General features: G+C 37.0%; 1 protein-coding gene across 1 annotated transcript in view; it reads right to left on the bottom strand.

Annotated features, from left to right (window-relative positions):
- PPP2R3B (protein phosphatase 2 regulatory subunit B''beta) overlaps positions 1-17,530 on the bottom strand; it is a gene marked incomplete at its 5' end in the record, with an annotated part of 46,483 nt that overhangs the window by 15,801 nt on the left and 13,152 nt on the right. The window contains 2 exons of the mRNA XM_080612628.1: positions 509-612; positions 2,346-2,531. Coding sequence (XP_080468754.1) covers positions 509-612; positions 2,346-2,531 — 290 coding nt within the window. The remainder of the gene's footprint in view (positions 1-508; positions 613-2,345; positions 2,532-17,530) is intronic.

The following is a 17,530-nucleotide window of genomic DNA, read 5'->3' as shown; positions in this document are numbered from 1 at the left end:
ATTTCTTGTGCTACCTTGTACAGGCATCCTAAAACAAGACCTATGAAACCACAACCACATTTACTTCAAAAGCTAATTATAAACATCAAAGTACACTCCAGGTGAACTTATCAAAGCAGCACTGTCTCATACATTTACGTTAAAAGAGGTGAGTACACCAGACAACAGATTACATGAAAGAATATTTTAAAGTTAGAATTAGAATGAGAACTTGAAAGAATAAAAAGAATTTTGTCCAGAAGTGGCATCTACAAGTTAGGGCCATGGTTCTCACTTTCCCCATAAGCAGCCAGTCATTTACCAAACATCCTAAAATCTATAAACCCTGTAAATAAGGACTTGCTTGTTTATGTTAAAGTGATGATTTAGTTACATTTCCCCATGTATGTTTGCTGTCTGTGGTTGATTATGGTAGTGTTTTATTCACCTTTACAGATAACCTTCAGAGCTTAAAAGATCACATTTCAACTAAAAATATGCAGTACTTCCAAAAAAGTAATCTACTTACTTCCGCCACATTGCAACAAATTTATGAACTGACACGTATCCTGTTCGTTCACCTCCAGCACAATAAAACAAAGGACCTTTCCAGTAAAGTGGGCATTCACAAGCCTAGAATTGAAGTACGCATCAAGTCAGTTTACTGATTGCTTATCTGAGGGTTACTCCCTCATTTATAATTCTTTCAAAACCTGTGTTTTACAAGTACTAAGAAGAAAACATTTTTTGTTTTAATCTGTTTCTGAAACCAACTGCACCTTCCAAAATAATTAACTGTAAGCAACTGCTTTAGGCTGAAATCCAAAAGTGGAAAGCAAAACATAGGGCAGCTTGCAGCATTTCTAATAGATGAATGCAGTCACATGTCTGCTCTGTCCCTGCTCCAAGAAGCTGAACAAAGCCCATGCTAATAAGCTCTGCTAAAGGGCTGAATATCTTTAAGCTGAGTTCAAGACAGCACACAGCTTCTGAACTGAAGCAAATTTGCATTTGTCTGGCTCAGAGCATGGCTAACTATTCTGCATCCTTGCATATGCATGGCACATCATCTATCCAATTTTAAGTAGTAGGCCAGCCTGCCCTGAGCAGCAGTATCTTGCTTTAGGATACCCAACAGTTACACCTTCACATCTTCAGGGCTCCCATATATACCTACAGTGATGCTTCTATGTCTCCTCCAAGCTTCCTCAGTCATAACAGCTAAGTACCTATCTCTCTCCTAAAACTGGCTACAACTTGGAGTAGTCAGACATGTCAGCATCTCTGAGAAGGTCATGTGGATCTCAAATTAGATTATGAATACTGCAAGACGTATAAGGTCATCAGAGCAAAAGGATGGCTACTTCTCATGCAATAGTTTAACCACTACTTTAAAAAATAAGAAAAAACGAGTTTGATGAATACTGTCCTCAGACAGAGAGGCTTTTCCCTATGCTCCAGGAAGGTGTCTTTCACCACTGAATTGCAGGTGACCGGATATTTCCACCCTTCTTGCCCAGACTTCCACCCCTCCCCACTTCTATGTGAAAGGAGCTGCAGAAGGCAAGAATCCTAGCATCAGCCCAGCAGCTGAACACTTCTAATGAGGCAAATAAGGAGTTTCTGAACCCCTAGTCCTGCTCTTGTGAGAAGTCTTTGTTTCTATTTTCTAGACCCTGGACTTCAAATGCAAAGTGACTGCAACAGGGATGAAAAGCTCAGACTCATTACCAAGACCATGACTCATAGTGGTATTTCAAGCATTGATTCAATATAACAAAACAGAAATTTAAGTAGCTTATTGTCTGTTACACAGAAATTTAAAAATACTTGCTGCTTTCTAAGATTAGTATTTCGTCACTCTGCCATAACTCTAAACTAGCTCTTCGGTAATAACTAGAGGACTATAATCTCAAGTTACCAAACCATTTTGTCTTTCAGTATCTTTACAATGGAGGTTCATGACACTGTGAATGAGAAAAAAGTGTGGATACCTGAAAACAAAAATGCGTATCATCAGTTTGTTGGTAAGTTTGTGTGTTGCCTTAAGTTTGTTGGTCAACTGAGAACATACAACATACAATGTGCTCTTCAGTATCTGGTTGTTTATGCAGCTAAAAAAAAATAGTTCAATTTTTGTGTTAATGTTTGTTTCTTTTTATAAGCAAATTTAAGGCCATTTGACACATAGTTGAGCTAAAGATTTTCACACATAACTGTGCTATCAACAGTGCTCAATATGAGATCTTATCGGTACTACCTTGTAAGAGATGGAAACACAATGCAAGAAAAGAAAGCACACAAGAACTCATGTTTGCTTTCCATAGGTATACAGTACTAAAAGCAGCCAGCCAGCAAGTTCTCACCTTTGCAACCTTCCCCATGTCTTCTAACGTTGCTCTCTCATTTGGAAACTCAGAGAAAGTTCTCTCAATTTTGGCAATCACAGCATCTATATTCACTTTTTCCTTAGGACATCCTCGAGGGAAATAGAAAGTTGGAATGTTTTGACTAAGCGATGCTGGCAAAGTTTCTTCCTTCTTTGTCTGAACCTAAATAGATAAAATACACATTTCACAAACAGGTAAAACGAAATCACAGATAACAGTCATCCCCAGATGACTTGACTCTCTTGGTATTACATGTTACAACACACCTTCGAAAAGATTTTTCATGATCGGTTGAATAAACTATTTAAAAATTGAGAGCACATTGGAAAAAAATTATGAGTATTTCCAAAACCTGTCATTTAGAAAGATTTCTAGGTTGTTAAAAATTTAATAAAAACAATTGAAATCTTCAATGTATCAAGTTAAGATTAATACACTAGACAGCTTCGTGAAGATGTCTGAAGTAACTCAGGTTCTATTATCAGTTACAGAAGAAAAAACTTCAACTTCTAGCTTAACAGAGAGGTCATGAAGGAATTTGCTTTTGAAATATTTCTAGCTTTACAGCTTCAAACTTTTGAAATAAGCATGACAACTTTTTTTCAAACCACCAACCTTGTTTAACTTAGTTACAGTGAAGATTTTTTTTTAATCCTAAAAAAATGCTTGATTTTATAAAGGTAGTAATTCATGTAGAGGGATTTTTTTTTTTCTTGTAAACTATGCAAAATTATGCATGAGACCTTAGAAATTTGTCTCAAGAATTTCTGATATACCAGACTAGTAAAAAAACCCATGACCAGCAATAAGAGAGTTTATTTAAATGCATTTTGCTTCAGTACAGGAGTTTGCCGTGTACTTAGTTTCCAAAGGAAAGTCTGATAAAGCAGAGAAACAAGGGTAACAATCAAAGTAACAACAGAGTTATGTGGCAACTTAAAATTAGCAATTAAACATGAAGTCTTTAATCCCAAGGCCATTATTCAAATGTAAAATAATGGTTAATGTTATATGGCAGCTCATCCTTCTGTTACATGTGTTCAAGATCCTGAATTCCATCTCATTTCCAGCCAGAACCAGCGGTGGAAGAAAAACCACCCTCCCTAAAAAAACCCTCAACACCCCTCAAACTCTAGCCCTTATCTTACTTTTGTCAAAGTGCCTGTATAGATATGCAGCTTTCCTACCACATTCAAAGTCCTTATGTCAATGAAAGAACTAAGTGCTTAGAGTCAGCAGATTTTAATTTGCAGGGTTCCAATGCAGGAGCCTTCCCTGGAATGCTGCACATACTAAAACCAGTCTGAATCAATCTCTCTTTTCCCTGACACTGGAAAAGCTCTTAAGAGAAGAAGAGAGACTCAACAGAATCATTTTTCTCCCCCCCCCCCCCCCCCCCCCCCCCCCCACAAAAGTAATAGTTTACTTCAGGTATGTCAGAAAACACAAAAAATGATTTCCATTAGTCCAAGTTCTTCAGTGTTCTTCAGTGCATGTGGAGATCTCAGTTTAGGATTTGTAGTAAGACCTATACTAGTATCTGTAACTTTCTTGAGTGTTCTGAGTTATACAATGAAGGTTATTTATTTATTCATTTTTCATCTTTGTGTCTGTTGTAAACATGTTCCAGATCATGATTATGAAGTTAAGCAACAGATTCAGAACTGTAGACAGACATATATATGAAAAAAATGGACATTTCCAAGATGAAAATGTTATGTTTAAGCACTACTTTGAATTCAGCATGTTTAGTGTAAAAATATATAACATTTAATCTGTAAAGTGATACATTTATTCAAGTCTAAAACCAAGTATAGAATACAAACTTCTTGCTGCAAATAAAATAACCCTCCCTACACTGTAAGATATTGCCTATTTCTACATGCTGGTTTCCCAAAGTCAGTGAAAGAAGAAACTGACCGTTCTTCACTTGCATCAGAGTGTAATGGCTTCACAACCATTTCAAATAGATTTATTTGTTGCCTACATATGGCACCTAGAGAGAAAACCATCTAGGGCACAAACCAAAATGCCTTTGAATATTCCACATGGTATCCAGCAGCCAGCTCAGAGCACAGGTCTCACTCTTTGTCTGCCATGCGGGTGTTCTGAATACACTAATACTTCTTAAATACCACTAGCAACTTGCAATTGGACAACTGAGTTGTACTGTTAATATCAGTCAACACAGGGATAACTGCCTGTACCAAAGAAACAGGTTGTTGAAAACTATCAGTTCCAACTAATGCACTATATAGTATTGAATCTCCCCATTCTCCTCATCTTCCCTTGAAAAGCCAGTAATTCTTCTCTCAGCCTGTATCCCATCTGGCAACTGAAAGAATCCTTGTACAACTTAGGTCACTCTGCTTCTAATGAAGAAACATGGGATACTAAAGTGGCTCCAAAAGCTTCACTACTTTTCTATCATTTCAGTTAGTTACTTATATAGATGCTGATGAAGAGAGGAAGTTCTATTATTTCAGGGCAATCAAAATGTGCTAATTGCATGAGATTAAGCTGTTCTAAAGTCAATTACAACTTTATCCAGGGAATTTCTTCATTAAGAACAGCTATATGCCTGCTAAAGCTGAACCTTTTGACTAAAAAATCTGCAGCAACAGTTCATTATTGTTTTCACTAAAGTATTCTATTTCAGTGGTGAATTTAACATTTAGAAAGGGATCCATATTTTCTTACAGCTTTAAGTTAAAACTTTAAATACTGTTACAAGTAAGCTAAACTGACAAAAGAAACTGGCTTGGTAAGTGAAGATTTGCCCTGCAACTTGTCAAGAAATAGCACAAACAATAAAACATTGGAGTTAAGGATAACAGCTATATAAGCTTGTAAATAACTCAAAGGAGATATGTGGGCTGCAGTGTCATGACTGAATGGTGCATTAACCTCTGCAATAAGTATATGCAAAGTCCAAAATCTGTAATCGTATTGTGAAGTTGACACTGAAGTTCATGTAAGAAAATTCCTGGTTTGTAATAATGTAAACAAACTTATGTAAGACTTGCCTATAACAGAATCCAAGAAAACCTTTAATACATAACCAGTTTTCATTGCTGACATACAGAATCATACTATTTAACACTTACTTGCCTTTACAAAGGAGGAAGTGGAAGTTTATGTTCCACTGTACACAGTTTGCTGTTCAAAGGGCAAACTTCCCATTTAATTTGCAACTCTCCAGATCCTTTTCCAACTGTTTTCCAGCAGGTGTTTATAACAACAGTATAAAACCATTATTACAATTACAATATTGTACCAGGGAACATGGATACACCAAATTACAAAGAGAGAAGTTCAGTCTTGCTAGATAGTCTTCTTAGATCTACTAACAGATGAGTTGCATTTGACAATTAACTTTGTGATAAGCAAAAATTAAGACAGCAGGGATTTTAAAATAAGATGCCCTTTTCCTTCTCTCTCAACTGAAAGAACAAGCTGATAATGGAGTTCTTCAATGACAGGATATGTTTCTGAAATAAAAGGGAATGTTCCCAGGTATTTTAGGGCTGTACACTCAGTAAAGTCTAGATCCACATTTGCACATACAGAATGCCAACCAAAAGTTCTGAACCCCACAAAGGGGATGAATATGTGGATTCAAATGCAAGCAAAACTTCACTATAAAAGGACTTGTTGCAATACTTTTCAAATGTGCAATGCATAAGCTATTCTTCGACAGACTGGGTCCTCTATATCACAATTTATGCTGACCTGACCTGGGTGAAAAAAAACGTACTCAATAAGCCAAGAGGATTTTCCACAGAGGTATGTTATTCGGCCTTTTAAATCCTAACATTCCTGCAACCAGTTGTATACAGTGCTTATAAACAATTCAACAACTCCAGATACTGCATGAAGTTCTCTGAAACACAATAGAAAATAGAAGTCAACACAGAGACCTAAATGCTCTTTAGCACATCAACTTGAAAATTCTGAGCTTATGCTATGCTGCTGTTTTCCTAGATAAAAAGTCTCTGCTTTATTAAATTCAGTAAGTTCTTAGAGAATACAAGGTGTCCCTACAGCCTATCAATGTTGAATGGCAACTGTGAATGTAAGAAAATGTTATTAGTAAGCAGGCTTAAAAAGAGTACCTTAGCAGCCTTCCCATTTCTTTGTTCTTTTACAGCCATCCATCTAAACCAATAGTGTCACAGGAATATTTCTTCTTTAACTTACGATCTATTTGATTGCACACTGAAACCCTAGATAAGTAAGTGACATGATGAGTAGTTTCATGGAATTTAAATCTTGAAAACACCAGGTAAAAGATTTATGCTACTATTGTCTATAAAAGGGTTCAGTTTCATTTGGAAGCAAAATACATTAATTTAGAAAAAACTGTTCCAACATCTCAAATATTTTGGCATGTTAAAGTGCCTTCAAAAATGTGCTTCAGGATAGGTAAAAGTAAGCTTACTACCAGAACTTTCCTCAGGCCAAGCCCAGAGAAACGTGTCTCTGTAATACCAGCTCTTTTGACCTTGTGGTAGACATTCAAGAATTCTAATTATCTAAGTTAAGGAAGTGATGTTTTTCCCTTGTTCTCTGTATGTTCTGCATCAGCCTCTTCCTAGTCAAACTAAAAAGACAGATTTATTACTTCAGGAGTTAAGTGACTGTATCAACTTGATAGGCTTAATAGTATTATTTCCTCTGTGAAAGATGATCCTTTGACAAATGAAAGCTTTCATTTTTGTTTGTTGTTGTTGTTTTTAAACCAAGCTGCATTTCTCTAAAGTGTAGCTACTGCCCTGAAAATAGCTCAAAAACAGTGAGGTAATCTGAAAGCTTAATAATGAAGTTTCACACACCACATAAGGCAAGCTACACCAAGTACACCTGCATCTTGCCCCACTCCCACATATAGGGTTTACAGACCCATGCCTCAGTATGAGTGATAGTGAAGCAGTACGATGAATTGCTTCAGGTCATCAAGACAGCTAAAGAGCTAAGTTAAAAAAAAACCCACCTATTTGTCCTCATCCAGTCTCACACAGTTGATTCCACATAGAAGCAACACGGTTCTGATGCTAACATAAGGAAGTTAGAGGAATACTGTGGTAGTATTGTTTGAAATAAGCTTACATTAGGCTTAAAACAATGCTAAGACTTGTCCAACTGATCTTGTCTAACTTACTCAGAAAGTTAAGACATATGGTGAATGATGACACTTCAAAAGACACCTACAGATTATGAACTTATGCTAAAAACAGGTGAAAGTCTTTCCGCTGGCAACAAACATTTTAGCCCCAGTTGCTTCCTTCTATCCCGGACTTGAGTTTGCTATCCCTCAGTCACTATCTGTCAGCTGGTTTTGGATGTGTTCTGCAGACTAATTTTATCATACATGCTCCTCTTTCCTTTCCACAGTAAGAGATAAACATCTATTAATTTTAACCCTGGTGCAATTTTTGACTAGCTTTTTTTTGCTGTTAGCCTTTAACTCAGACAATTTCTCTGATCCAGTTTGGTTTGTAGTCACTTAAAATTTGTACTACAGTGAAGGGAAGGAAATGGAAATATTACTACTTTTACATAAAGTTCTAGGCATATACCCATTAGAACAAAAGAAAACAAACAAACAAAAAAGTACTTTGAACTACACTGTTTCTGATTTTATATATACTGGGCACCTGAATTAGCACAAAGGAGCTGGGTTCAGCAACCTCCCAATGCAATTTGCGTTCCAGACAGCAATTTCATGTTCACCTTCAAATTCTGACCAAACATGTCCGGAGCCTCCTGCCTGCACACCAGGTTGTACACTCATCTTCATTTTACAGATTGACTGCTAGCATTCTCATCTCATTTATGCATATTCTTAGCAACTCATCCTCAAGCCTATTTCTGCATAAAGCTTACGGTCATTTGGTTGCATGATTCAATGTAAAATGATAATTCTTACTGGTGAACCATCTTTACTCTAAAGGTGGACACATACACTGCTCTGTCCCATTTTGGCATAATTAAAGTACCCTGAGTTTCTGGGATCAACATGTTCCAGCAAGTAATAATTCCATAAGCAAATCAAAAGAGATTAGTGGGGTTTAGAGCAGTCAGGAGTAACATGAAGAAGGATCCTGGACAACAGAAAAAGTCTAAGGAAGATCCTAAACTTGCACTATGACTTGCAGAAGGAAAGAGGAATACAACAGAGTTAGAACTAGAATTCCATGGCTTAAAAGTCTATTAAATTTCTAATTTGCTGGAACCAGCTCTAACATAAAACAAATTGTGAATCTAACTAATCTCTTCCTTCTTCTATTCACTGACAACCTGAGTTAAGCAAAACCCTTTCTGATTTGGCAACTGGCAACCGAACTACAAATAGAAAGCTCAGAAGAATTCATTGATTTGTGTGGTTTTGTCTTTTTAATCACTCGGTATCAAATTCTCTTGTACCTTTAGTGCAGTACCTCACCACCAATGTAGTCCATGTTGACAGCAAACATCAACTTCAACAGCAAAACATCAATCCTTCCAGAGTATCCCAGGCTACTAAGTGGCAGAGATAAGAACCTACATGCATTTTACAATTTAATGATGGAAAATTCAGCTTATATTAGCAAACTAGAATTCAAGTCTATTCTGTCACTGAAACACTGTTTGTATACTAACCTCTGATTTTGAGGTAAAAACCCCTTTATTTTGTCAGTAGTTTGCTACTAGAAGCTATTTTCTCCCTATTTCAAATCTCAAGACAGCAGTGTAAGAAATAGCTCAGCTAGTTACCCTTAATTGCATGCTAGCTAGAGAAAGAAACACCACACCCAGTTCAAGTGAAATTGCTGTGGTAAGGCCCATCACTGGATAGTCTTGAAAGTCTTACTAAAGCTTAAAATCTTTGATAGTTGTACAACTATCAGTAACTCTTTTCCCCTTTAATTCAACCAAGCCGTATTGAAACAGCCAAAATGAGCCTTAAGAGAAAGTTACCAAAGCCTCAGACTCAGTATTTTGGCACAGCACACAAACTTTGTGCCATCTACACAAAACTATCTGGGATAGTGTGTTAATTCTCCTGTAGGAAGAGACAGTAGGTGGTGGCATCCAGGAAGAGGTTCCACCCAGAACTATGAAATACATTCCATACACACTATCTTGTGTATTAAAATTAAAACCACATTCAACTAAAAGCATGTGTAAACAGTCACCACAGAAGTTATATTACATGCACACATACAAAAGTAACATGCAATAACCAAACAAACACTGGAGAACTTTCAAGTGGTCAGAACCTGATTTTCACTGGTTTAATGAAGACTGAACTCTCCAAGCTAAACTGGCATCACTTTTCTGCATGGTGCCTAACCATATATATAGCACAGACTTCCCAATCTCTTCACTTTCAGTGATACATACACTGCACAAACAGCTCTCTTACCAAGTTCTACAACTCTCATTTTGGAAGTACCAGAATTCTCTTGATTTGTAGCTTGATAAAGCTGACACAGACAAATCACATAGTCCTGTTGGGAACTGGAGAATGCTATTGCAAATGCATTATTAGAAGCACCTCCAAACATGACTGTGTGTTTTTGAGGTTTTGTACAGTCACATAGAGCTTCAGCATCAAAAAAGTTCCAGTTATGCAAGTAGGAGGAGTTTAGTGATTTATTCAGGACTGCCCTGGGGTGGGAATGGAACAGCAAAAGGAAGAGTCAGTCAACTATCCTCCAAAGCTATGAGCACAAAAGACATGTTACATGCACATCCATCAGATGTTGGCACAACATTTTTACCAAAGGCTTTAGAGGTGGGATCCTCTAGCAGTTTGCTACGGCTGACTAGTGAAAACACTTTTTGTCTCCTCCACCTACTCTGCTAATTTACAAAAGATAAAAGGCACATTTTATAATATGGGAAATCCCAAGAGTCTTCAGGAAAAGAAAAAAAAAAAAAAGAAAAAAAATCTACACTGTGAAAGGCAGCTTCTACATTTTGTGGTGAGAGAAGTGGTACAAAAATACCAGTCTCTGACTGTAAGTTGTTGCCAGCCTCCATTTTATGAATTATGTTAAATCAAGGATCCCAGTCACAAATATACTCAGTTTGTTGTACAGTTGCAGCTTTCCTGGAAAATACCTCAGTCATATGTTAAATCAGTACTTCTATTCTTTACCAGTCTATTCTGTTACCCCAGATGTTTTCAGAAGACAAGCTGGTGAGATCCTCTTGATCATTTTGATCATTAACATGATCATCTTGACTGTACACAGCCAACAGACCACATTGGAACTCACTACCAGTAAAGGAGTCACGACTGCCTAAACATAATTTTAATGGGGAAACACTGACACCTAAGGCAATTCTAACATTTGTCTACAGAGAACAGCCCTCATCAGGACAGGGCATCAGTTCAAAATCAGAAGTAGCAAACACGGCTAAGACAGACATCTACTTGATCTGCAACAGTGTCTCATCCTTACATGTTTACCAAAAAAGTTTCAATCTCTCAATGCAACTGAGCTTAGGAAAAATCCACTCAAGAAAAACATCAACAAGCTCAGCCTTGTACTGAGCTGCAGAGTCAACACATACAAAAGCAAGTATTCTGTCAGATACTGTTGTCTGGAATTCAGCTGAAGCAAGTATTCTAACAGTATTCTTGTCTGGCAATGCTCCCGACAATCGCAAAACCAATCTTGCATCCTACTTACTCTGTAAAAACTGAAGGATATTTTGTATGAAGATATGCCAAACTGTTTCAGGCTTTCTAGCATACAAAGTGCCACCATCAACAGTCATACAGCATCTACTATTAGTAGCATTAGTGATAACAAAGGTATGGGAAGTACTTTAAAAATGGAGAAAAGGCTAGTCAAACTTTTATCCTAAGCGAAAAAGAAATCAAAACTCTTCAATGTCTAAACTGCTGGGTCAAATAGCTGTAGAGAGAACTGATATCTAGAATCTTAAATCATGCATGCAAGTAAAGTAAGCTGTAACAAACTTGCACCATACCGGCTTTTATACAGAAACAGTACACATTCGCATAAATTTATTACCAGCCATAAGCTGGTAATAAATAAAGAAGCTGCTACCACAGGGCAGCCAGCACATTTTAAGTTTGAACCAGGAGTCTCCATTGCAAAAGTGGAGTTTGCTTAGAGCCTCCTTTAAGAGGCTAGAGCTTAAGACCTGGCAATCCATTAGCAAGGAACCATTTATGGAAAATCTTTCAACTAGCCAGCCTCAGCTGGCAGCTTATATATTTTCATTCTATCTTTAATGTTGGCATCTGCTCCAGAAGACTGGCATTATATCAAGAAACTACCATCAAGTGTAACTATCACCTACAGTCAGAATGAGATATTTTTTCTCCTCTCTGCTCCCGCTCCAGCAGACACTTGGATTTTGCTCTTCAAGAAAAACAGTCTGACATCAGGCATGCACACGCTTATGTAAAAATGGATATTGGGTGCTCCCTCTGTGGTGTTAAAAGGTCTCCAAATGACGTTAAATTAGAAGATCAATGCTAATAGGAAAGCAGCCCTGCCAGAGGCTTCTGTTACACAATCTACTTCTGTGACTATAGCTGCAAAACCAACTGCCTCACTTAAACTTCTTAAAATTTTATTACCTCAGAAATAGGATTGTTATCTGAATGACTGGAAGAATCAGTGCACTACAGTATAACCACACACCAGCCAAGCACATAGTAACACCTAAAGGCTTTGTGTTCGTTGCTCTCTTGCACACACCACAAGCATTTATGCAGCATTTTGGTAACAGAGGAGTGCAAAAGTGATCAAGAAGCACTAATGCCTAAGCTTACTTCACTCGGCAAGAAAGCCAATCTTGTGAGGCACTGCAGAAATTGAAGAAATAGTTCTCATAGAGCTGACATAAATAGCATGTGTAAACAGCACTTAGTGTCATTAACAGGTGGTCATGGAACTAGCAGTTCTCCATTTCCACCCCAAGGTGTGATAAATACAACTACACGAATCACCAAGTAGTAACAGCAGATAAAAGTATGAGGTATTAAATGCATCAAAAAACACACTAGCACTCAGTTCTGGCACTGACATTCATAGGATTAAAGATTTATGCCTGCTTTTTTTCCTGCCTGTTTTTAAATCATCACATTCAGCACAAATTTATTTGACTTTAAAAAAGTCTAGTTTTAAAGTTAGAACTCAACTGTTTTATAAGGTGATGAGGCTCCTAAGCAGCAAAAAAAATAGATATTTTCCTACTATGTAACACTGAGTTACACGGGTATGAGCATATCACTATACTCAGATGTATTTTATTCTGTTACTATTTTGTTTCCAACTTCACATATATTTTCCTCACATAGTCTGGGTAATGATGCTGCTTATATTCCAGCTCTGGCAGGCAGGGATGTCACCAGCTGTTGGCTAAAACACTCTAATCAGCCCTCAGCAGGTAGTAAGCCTTTCAGTTCACACCTTTAAGTTGCCAGTACATTTAACATAGGGATAGTTTCTTCTCAGCCAAAGTTTCAAAGAAATTGATGAGCAAGATAGACATAATGCCTCTTCAAGTGCTGCACCTCCAGTTCACTATACTCTGTAGGCCTTGTTACCTAGGAAAAAGTCTTGGTCTTGTAACCAACATCAGGAGAACACAGACTGAAGTTCTACTGAGTTTTATGCAGAGTCATCTATTAAAAACTTCAGTTCCCCCAGAGTAATAGCGAACATTTCAGCCGTTGTGTATAGTTTTATCTTTTGGAAACCCGATCTATCCAGAAAGCCCTACTTTGCGCAATCTTAGCCATTTTCATTAATAAATGCAACCACTGAGAAACAGGCTGTTCAGCCACTTTCCAGAGCAACACGCCTCAGTACTGGTCATCTATTTAAATATTTCCATGAAACCTGATTTGCTATGCTCTGATGACCACCCATTCTAAAACACAGGGGATTGCCTATACAGACTGCTTCCATAGCTTTATGCAAAAAGCCACTGTCTTAGAATTCCTAGAACCCATGCAAGATCCAGTACCTCCAACCCATCTCAGAGCAGATGTTGATGCACACGTTCTCCCCATCCACCACCATTACTCATTTTATATTTGAAGAGGCTAGCTTTAATAGCTCTAAACCTCAAATCTGCCATTTGTTTAACAAGTTACAGAAACTGCATGGATATGAAAAATTATGTGTAGAAGTATAAAAAAAACCAGACTGCCTTCCATTTCTGCTTGATTTTAGCATTCCAATTTTGCATCATATTCATAAACTGTTCTGTCTGAAAGCCAGTATTACAGTGGTATGTGAAGTTGTAAGCTCCAATGGCAATGAAGCTTATCAATTCAAATGAGAAAAAGTTTTCAAGGTATTCTACAAAAGCAGCCTGTATTTTAATCTTTCTACTAAGCAGTCTTTAATATCAATGTGAGATTTCTTCAATGATTACGCAGATGATGCATAATGAACCTAACCTACAGTGACAAGCTCAAACTAACATGGACATGAAGTGTCAGGTAAAGTATGTCCATCTTCTGTACCAACAGTTATGAGAATTCATGTTTTATTTTTTTAAGGTACTTTCAAAAAGGTCTCCTTAAAATCATGAAGCTGAAGTACCATTTAAAAAAGGAAATGTGGATAAAATACTTTATACCACATTGAGCAAAGACAAATATCAAATTTTAGTTTTATGTCCCTGTAAAGTCTGTTTTGCCCACAGAATTTTATCTTTAATAATATTAAGTGGTTTAACATACATTTCTACAGTTGCCATTTACCCAACAAGTGCAAACCTGGTTAAAAATGAAAACTATTTGTTCATTGGCTGTGCTGTAAATTTATAGACGGCAGCATACTAAAACAGAAAAAACCCTACAAGTTAGAAAACAACTTGTCTAAAGTATTTAGTTGCTTGTAGGTACTGCATACTACATTGGATGTTTTCTAGCTCAACTTAAAAAAACCCTGTAAAAGCGCAAGCAGTCCAACTATCATTCCATGAAAGACACAGATCAAGTTAAGGGGCACCACACAAGGTAATAGTATGTTTGTCTACAACGCCATGCCATGACTAGACTAAAACTTGCCTCATGCTCGGAGGTGCCTAAATGTTAACTGATATTGCTACTTTTGAGTAAGTAAGATAGTATTTCATTCTCCTGCTGCCTCTAGTCAACAAGTTGCCTTCTCTGTCTCCAGTTCAGCACAAAAAGTACAGTCATAAAATCCTTTCATTCACAAGTTTATGCTGAATGGCACAAAATGATACAGTCACAACTTGCATTCTGCTATTCACAAAGGAATATATTCTGAAGCTGAAGCAAATTTGAAATAATGCAGAAGACAGAAGGCTAGCACAGATTTAGGGCTATAGGGCTCTATGGTCCTCTCTTGAAGGTCACCTAAAAGGGGCATTAGTGCACAGAATTCAAAATTAAGTAGCAGGCTATATTTAGAATGACTTTAAAAGCCAGAAATCCTAAGATAGTTCAGCAGTTGAATAAAAATTAAACTTCCCTTAGTTAAAAAAGGGTAAAAACAAAGTCACAGACATCATCACTGCTAAATACCTTTAACATACAAATTAGGAGTGTGGGTGAAGTAAGGACAAAGTGCTTTAACATAGCAGCAAAAGCCTTGAAGTTCAATGTGTTCAAGGAAATACCAAAGTTCAGTTTCTCCAATAACAGTTGTACACTTCCCCCCCAAAAAGAAAATATCTTTGAGCATTTACTGTATAAATAATTTTCCTTCTAATTATACATTTCAGATGTTTCTATTCTCAATTATAAGCTCACTTTAAAATGGTGGATTTAACTCATTGCTGCAAAACAGTAGAAGCACATGTCTGAGCCATGTAGCAACAAATAATCTCATCCAAATAAGTCTAAAATAAACAATCTTAAAGAATTCAGGATCATTGTGCAAACATGAAAGCACCTTTTAACATACTATGTTTGAGTTAGTAAAGTTACAGCCTATTTCAGTTTATTTTATTTGCCCAGGTTCAGTAAAAGGTAAATTAAAACCCCTGGGGAAATGCATGCAGATTTATGATTATGCAGATTAAGGAAAGCAGTCTTTAAAAGTCTAACAGCATTAAATGCAGCAACTTCCCACTGCATATGCCTCTGTGCAAACATCATACGTTATGCTATATGCTTCAGTAAAGTCTCCTCACTTTTTCTTTGCAGAAAACTACCTGCAAAGTCTTCCAAAACACACAAGAAATCATCATATATGCAACAGACTATTGAAATCCTGCTAGTTTAGGAAGAACTTCTATGGATTTCCTGCAGTTTGCATAGTTGTGAAGGTACAACTGACAACAATAATTATGGAAGAATGGAAAGACAAACCTGGATCTGCTGAAAAGCTTTCAGTCTTTTCTTGAATCTAGAAGGTAAAACAAAATCACATCCTCGAGCTAGCAGTGCCAACTCCTTTCTTAGATCAGGATCTTGCCGCAAAGAAATCTCCTTTATCCTCATGCTTTCGGATTTCATATAACGTCTCTGTGTGCCAGTATGGGCACTTGAGTCCCAGTAAATAGCAGAGCTGTTGTATTATCACAGTGCCACTTAAAGCAGCAGCTGCACCCAAGTTCCGTGATATTACGAGAGCCAGCTCAACTTCGCCTGCTCCATACATTAAAGGGAACTTGGCTGGAATCACAAAAACAGACTGGAAAGTCACTTTGGGGGCCTGCCCTTTCGCACATGCATTCCAAAGTCTAAATGGGACAGTATGGAAAAAAACCTGTTTGGAGAAGCATCTATAAAAGCAGCTTCCAATTTTAAAAAAGCAAGCCTTGCAGGAATGCAGAGAGGCCAGCCGTGGTCATTTTGTAGCTTCCTCCTCCTCCCATCCCCCTCAGCTTTTCCTTCTGTCACAAAACACTCACTGTCTAGCTTCAGTGAAGTACCTCACCAAAGGATAAGGCTTATTACACAGCAATTAAATCCCTTTTAGAAGCTTCAGTCATTTAACAGGAAGCCTTTTACACTGGGAAAATGAAGGCAACGATAGAAAAAGCTGCAGACTTTCAGAGTGGCTCACATACTTTATTGAAATATATATATATATTTACATTCATCTACATCTAAGTTACTGTATTGCAAGAAAGTAATCATTCAAATGCTAAGGCAGAAAAGCAGCAGCAGAAAAAGAGGCAAATGTTACCATACCGAAATGTTGCTTTAAATCATGTTTTACAGAAAAGCTGCAGTAGAAATATCAATGGTGTAACAAAATATGGAAAAGGTTGACAGGATGCATTTTTTTATTTTATTTTTTTTTCTTAAATAGGGGTTTTATAGACATGTACATCCATATACTAGACTGCATACCTGTCACATTTCAGGAGCACTAAAGTTAGACTCAGCTACCACTCTTATTTTCAGTTTACTGAATCTCAAATGCATTTTATTGGGGGTGGGACGTGTTTTATTCCACAGTGATATTCTTCACAGAAACAGAAATCTGATAAGCTTTTGTGGAAATTAAAGTGACCTTCTATCCTTTCTCCTATACAGTTTTAGGTTATATTAATAGATAACTGATGAAGTTTTCACATTTTATATGAGTATAGCTTTACCATAGCAGTCTTTAGGAAAAGTTGCTATTTTTATAAAGTTTGTTTACAAATATCACCAGTACAGCTAAGAGTACAGCAACTCTTGCTATTCCAGTTCAAGCTATGAACACTTAACACCCCAAAATTCTTTAAGATATTGGTATGTTGCCTATTTATTATCTGTACCTTGTTCATGCACAAGTTTAGTTACTAGTAGCATGAAAGGAAAGATCTGGCCAGTCTTGTTTTCATCCCTCATGCTTTAAATAGGCCATTTTCTTGATTACACAGAAATGTACACAGCCCAAGAAACACTAAAAACAACTCCTTCACCACTATGTTCAAGATCTCTTAGTCGACAGCATTATTTTACCCCATGCTGTGCTGTCTATAATCTTTAGCCCTATTCATCCATTCATAACCCCATTTTGTCACATAAGTGTATATTAAACCCCACAGTTAATATCCTCGTATGACTAAGAAGAAAAGGAAACTATGAAAAAGTATTAGTGAAACATGAGATGTCTTAATTGAATCCTGTTTAGTTTATGACACAGTTAGAAAGTAAATGACAATTAGAAGCCTGTTTTTTTTGTTTTTTTTTTGTTTTTTTTTTT

Source organism: Psittacula echo (genome assembly GCF_963264785.1).
Source record: "Psittacula echo genome assembly, chromosome: 3".
Taxonomy (NCBI): domain Eukaryota; kingdom Metazoa; phylum Chordata; class Aves; order Psittaciformes; family Psittacidae; genus Psittacula; species Psittacula echo.
Note: the sequence above shows the minus strand (reverse complement) of the source record. Positions and strands in the feature narration are given on the sequence as shown.